The sequence below is a fragment of the Corvus kubaryi genome, unplaced genomic scaffold, assembly GCF_017639235.1.
Source record: "Corvus kubaryi isolate FWS band 111438036 unplaced genomic scaffold, C.kubaryi_AGA036_p1.0 split1-65, whole genome shotgun sequence".
Lineage (NCBI taxonomy): Eukaryota > Metazoa > Chordata > Aves > Passeriformes > Corvidae > Corvus > Corvus kubaryi.
In genome coordinates this window covers 7,347,426-7,353,187 of record NW_024582080.1, presented here as the reverse complement: position 1 = coordinate 7,353,187, position 5,762 = coordinate 7,347,426, and the positions used below count along the sequence as shown (strand labels likewise).

Here is a 5,762-nt window from a genome sequence, read left to right as displayed (position 1 = left end):
GGGCCTCTGCCTTCCTTAGCAGACACCTGTCTTTCAAAACCGAGACACAGAAGCATAAAAATAAAATGTAGCTGAAAACCAACCATTTAACAGAGCATGAATGGCTGCAGAAAAAAAGAACTCAAGAAAGTTTCATTAAAAAAAAAAGATTGTTATGAAGCCAGCTGCTAAAGGACACTCAGCAAGCTAATTCAGATCTTGTTTTTAATGCACAGATGCAGACCTGACAAGAGAGCAGCCACAACAGCCCTTTAGAGACAGCCACCTGATCAGACAGAAGAGCAGCAAGGAAAAAGGAAGCAACTTTATTCACACAAGCCCTTTATACTCTCTAAGTTAAACTTTCAGATGCAGAGAGTAAAGTCATGCTGAAAGTTTTCTTGGAGTTTTCTGAGGCATAACACTGACTTGGGCAGGCATTATGCTCTTCAGTCAGCAACAGGTACAGCTGTGCAAGTCTGCCCACGCCATTCTCAACCTGTATTCAAGCCATCTCTACTCCACGTTTCAAACATCTCCTCTGTAGCTAACATAATCCTGACTGAGCAGCATCCAAAATGATCAAAAACCTCTAAAACGTATGGGAATGTACTTTGGGCAATTTTAAAAGCTGCTGAATGCTTTATAAATTCATATTTTTATTTACAGACAGAGACCATGAGTTTCTAATTTAATGTCTTCATTTGCTTACAAGATACCAGGTTTTATTGCAAGAGGAAAATTCAACTGAACCTGAGGTTCTCAAAGAAAGCCTTCAAGATCCTCAGCACTCTGAAGTGCTCTCTTCCCTTATGGTGTCTGACTGCCTTAGGATTCAAGACGTCCTGTCCACTGGCCAGCACTGTTGTCACCCTTGAAGGGTCAAAACCATGAAGACTGAACAAACTGAGATGGAAAATGTTCTGATCTTTAATTCCTCTGCTGCTGACAAAGAGAACTCTATACAGTTGCAGACATGACTTTACTAGGATCGTCATGTTCAAAGAGATGAGCATCAAACAAATGCTACTACATTAAAAATAAAAGTTAATATGTATCATCTCAACCTACATTAACCACATAATACAAATATTATTGCCAAACCATAATGAAGTGTAAAACGGAACGAATAAATAAAAAAAAAAATACTTGGGTGTCCTTATTTTGGAAGAAGTTGTGCAACATAAAAAACATGGCTCCACATCCAGATACCACACGTGACCATGAACTTGCTGGCATAAAAAATCTTGATGTCTACTGACAAGAAGACTAAAGACTTAAGTACAGGAAAAATCCATGTAGAGCGTAAGGCACGCAACTGCCCACTCTATGATTTTATAAAGCCAAAGGAAAAGAATATAGAAAATGATAGGTCACACCTTCAGCTGCTTTAAAATCACATAACTCCATTAAATAATCAATGGAACTACATATATTTGAAGAGAAAGGCCTAGTGTTTTAATCTGCAAATTCACTCTACTCTGAAAGATTACTCATGGTGGACAGAAATGGATAATAAATCACCTATTTCAAAATTAAAAGAATGAAAATGAAGAAGCAAGTAATTTATACAAGGATATAAATTAAGAGAGAAGTGCAGCACCTGAGATTGAACAATATACAGGACATGATAAATTGACAGGCTCGTAAGATAAAATATTACTGAGTAGCAAGGGGAAATGCATGGATTGGATAATAAATAAATGGAATGATAAATAATGTTTAATGATTAATAATATAGCTCTTTCTGAGGTATTAAGAAAGGATTATCCAAGTCAGTGATCAGAATGCTTCATCTTGTATTCAGATTACTTTGAACTCACTTTAATACAAGATGACTATTTTTTTTCAAATTGTAGTTAAGAATTAATCTAAATTCTGCAAAGACTAACCACTTTGAATTATATTCTACCTTTTTTGCAGGCTCCAAGTGATTTTTGTCTTCAATTTCCTTTTACATTTTGCTTTGAAATAGGTGAGATTAGTATAAAGCTTTTTCATCCTCAGAACATAAGGACTTACACTAAATTAACTATTAAGAGAGATGTTCTTTATACATTAATGCCAAACAGGGCCTTACAGCAGAAGCTACAACACCTATAAACCTAATTCAGTTAGGAAGGTCTTGGAAGATCCAGAACACCTACTTCACACTTCCTTGCGAAAGGGTTTGGAATGAAGTCACTGGATCTACTCTTTGGCCCATACACAGGACTATTACTCAGCACAGAGGCCCATTTGCACTTAAATTAATGCGTGTTTGAGCATTTAAATTCTTACGCTATGGTAACTAATGTGGTATAAAAATGCAGCAAGGCATCCAGACAAGAGCGTAATTGTTCAAAAGCTCATGCCCTACTGTCAATCACTGAAATGCAGGGAATGGAAATTTGGCAGGACAGGGAAACGAAGAAGTTCTGTTGGCCATTATTCAACCGCTGTCTCGAAGGACTCATGTTCTCAAATTAGCTGTACTTTGTAACCAAACGAACTGTAAAGTGTGAATTTGCCATCACACCAGAGATGCTATCTAATAAAAGAAATTAGAGACATTAAGCACTCTGCTTTAGTGTTTTGCAAAAAGAAATACAAAGTCTTATATCCTAAACTATAAGTGATGGCAGTTTGAAAAACAGGTTGAATCTGAGGGGGTTGCAAAATGCAAAGATGTATTTGTAACATAGATTGCTTGATGGGCTCTGCAATTAGAATTGTATGCACCATGTATGATGTTCTTGGAGAAAATTGCCAGACACAGCCCCAAATGCTAATGCTAAATGGCTAATACTAAAAAACACTTTGTGGGAGTAACATACAAGCTTTACTCAGACAGTAATTGGTAATTACCTCCATGGGTCAGTCCAGCCAGTGTTGGACTGCAATTTATTGACCTTTTTACTTTCACATTCTTTCTACTAAGACCAGCTTCTGTCACATGACAAAGAACCTACACCACACTACAAGTCCTGAATTATTTCTTTGATCACCTTCACTGGAAGCATGTACCATTAACAATGTCCTTTTATATATGACAAATGAGGCAGATAAGCTCAGGCATTGAGTCTTGCCCATATGCAGCACATCAGAGATCCAAATAAGGGATGTGAGCAAAAATTTTCAAAAAAGTACCTACCACCTTTTCAGCAGTGTTAGGGAATGCCAGCTGACTGTTTTTGTAACCCCAACTTCTGTATAATTTATACTCTGAATCATTTACTTTTCTGACCCTATAGTGGTTTCATCTTTCACTTTATCCAACTCAAGTGCCAATTGTTGTTGACAAGTATGGTTCTATTGCACCTCTTCTGAAAATATGTTCCCTCTGCTATTCCCATGTTAGACACATCAATCATGTGGCCACTGAGTGTGCCAGAACAGTGTACTGCTTCAGAAAAAAACCTAACACTCAAAAAGTGAAAAACCCAAAACAAGAGATGAGCTTTCTGTTGAATCAGTGCCCCGCTCAAATCCAAACCATAACCTGTAACTGCAGAACTGTGAGATACAACACATGGCGGGAGACGGGAAAGGGAAATGGAGAATGACCATCTCTTCTGCTGGCAGCTCACAGTTAGCTCTGCTTAAGTGTAGCATTAAAACTGCAGTGGAAGTGCAGTGGAAGAGGTGCCAATCAGCAACTAGCTATCCAGCATGTTGAGCTATGGGAAAGTGCTAAAAATGTAACTGACCATGGGATCCTGACATCTTGACGTCTTTGTATTCCAACAAGGCAGACTAGTACTCTGAATGGCAAACCATCAACTGTATTTGATTATGCAAAGATCAGTTAATTTTTTTCCCACGTTTTAAAACCGCAAAAATCTTTATTTTAATTTCCCCCATTCTTCATTCTTGTAATTCCTCTGAAACACATATATTTTAAGCTAGATCTTATTCCTCAAAACGACAGGGCATGTGCTAAACTTCACATGGTTACAAAGCATAGTAGGAGCCACAGAGACAACGGATGGCTCACAAACACAACAGGCACAATGGTCGTGGGAGGAGGAGCCTCCAGTTGTACTCGCTGCAATGTCAGCCCAATGCTAATTTGGTCCCCATTCTCTCAGGCGATTTTCAACTCCCGCTAAAATACGAGTTTATCTCAGCATCTTCCTGCAGACAAATCTTTGTCTTTAAAGCACTCTCACTACCTACAGCATGACACTAGAGCGAGGAGACAGTGAAGTGAGAGCAGGTTACAAAACCACGGCTTTCCGGAGCATTAAAGGTTAAGGTTATAAAACAGGAGGTTATACTGAGGCAGCACCTCCTGGCTGCAAGTTTATTTACAATTATTATTCCTCCCCCGCCACTTGCCTTCTGTTTGATATAAGCCGGGCTGCTCTTATTCTGCTCGCAGTGACTGACATTGCTGTCGCTCACGAAAGTGGAGTTGTACTCCTGCTCCCACAGCCGCCGGTAGATGAACTGCTCCACCAGCGGGATCGTCAGGAAAGACGCAAAAACGTAGATGAAAATGACGGGCTCCACGCACAGAACCTTCTTCATTTCTGTGTCTGGGCTTCAAACCCTGCACCAGAAAACAAACCGCAAGTGCTCACGAGGTGAAAGCGAAACACCTAAGCGGCCGCGGGCACTCTGGCAGCCCCGTGCACGGGGAGGGATCCTCCACCAGCCCCGCTATCCCGGAGCGCACCGGCCCCGGCAGCGCCCCCGCCCCGCCGTGCCCCGCCGGGGTGTCCCCGCCGCCCGCCCTGCGCACCGGCCCGGCCCGCAGTGCCGTGACACCGGGAGGCGGGACGGGGGGGGGCCGCGTCCGTCAGCGGAGGAGTGTCCCCGCCGCACCGTCACCGCCCCCCCGGCCGCGGCCGCCGAGAGGAGGAGGCTGGGTGCCGCCATCTCTGCCGGGTGTCCCCATCTCGGCCCGCGGGCGGGGCTGCGGCGGAGCGGTGTCCCTGTGCCCGCGGGTGCCACCCGCCGCGGTGTTTGTCCCCCGCCGGGGCCGCTGCCAGGGGTCGGGACACATCCGCACCGTGGCCATTTCAGCACCGCGCCGCACGCCGCCGCTCAGCGCTCCCCGGGCCCGCGGCGTGTTGGGCTGCTTACACAGCGAGGATCTGCGTGATCAGCGGCATCCCTGGCCTCGTTTAGCACCGCGACCCTGGCCTGGAGCTCACCCTGCACAGGGCCGAAGTGGCCGTCCCTGCCCGAAGAGGAGCCCGCGGCGTGCTGCTCCTCCGTGCTGCCGTGCGCTCCGCTCTCAGCTGATACAGCATAGAGGTTTTATTATAGCTGCTCCCCTTCCGTGTGCTCTCGGCTTGTCAGCGTGTGTAGAAGCAACATCTCTTAGCCACCATCTGGTCTCTCATTATTAGAATTACAGAGTCGTTTAGGTCGGAAAAGACCTTTAATATCATGAAGTGTAACCATTAACCCAGCACTGCCAGGAAGAGATAGATCTCATTCTCTCCGGGTCTGGCATAGCTGGTGCCGAGTGTCAAGGGAAAGGCCTCGTGGCCTGTGTCCCTGTACGAACAGCTGCTGGGGCACGTACTGCAGCTCCACAAGAAGGGCTGTGCTGCTGCGGACCTGCAGTTGTGCGGTTCAGATGCAGCCTCTGCCCACCCTGCTGTACACAGCACAGGGAGCACGCCCTGGCAGCTGCTGCACTGTCCTCCCAAGACAACACCGAGTAATGATTCTGGCCTTGTCACAGGTGTGGTACACCAAGGAGAGGTGCCATAGCTGGGGATTCCCAAAGGACCTCCTTTCAGTCTTGAATACTGGTTCTCCATTACAAGTACTGCAAAAAGTCCCTT

At 44.7% G+C, this 5,762-nt stretch overlaps 1 protein-coding gene across 4 annotated transcripts in view; it reads right to left on the bottom strand.

The window, feature by feature from the left end:
• SLC46A3 (solute carrier family 46 member 3) overlaps nucleotides 1–5,144 on the bottom strand; it is a 13,727-nt gene extending 8,583 nt beyond the window's left edge. Inside the window, exons 1-2 of one of the 4 annotated variants that reach the window (XM_042014345.1) lie at nucleotides 5,050–5,144; nucleotides 4,300–4,513 (exon numbers count right to left, since the gene is read on the bottom strand). In XM_042014345.1, coding sequence (XP_041870279.1) covers nucleotides 4,300–4,491 — 192 coding nt within the window. In that variant the 5' untranslated portion in view covers nucleotides 4,492–4,513; nucleotides 5,050–5,144. Of the gene's footprint in view, nucleotides 1–4,299; nucleotides 4,662–4,705; nucleotides 4,779–4,975; nucleotides 4,994–5,049 lie in introns of those variants that run through there. The other 3 variants (XM_042014347.1, XM_042014346.1, XM_042014344.1) reach the window with 3 other exon arrangements.
• Nucleotides 5,145–5,762: the final 618 nt, after the last annotated feature.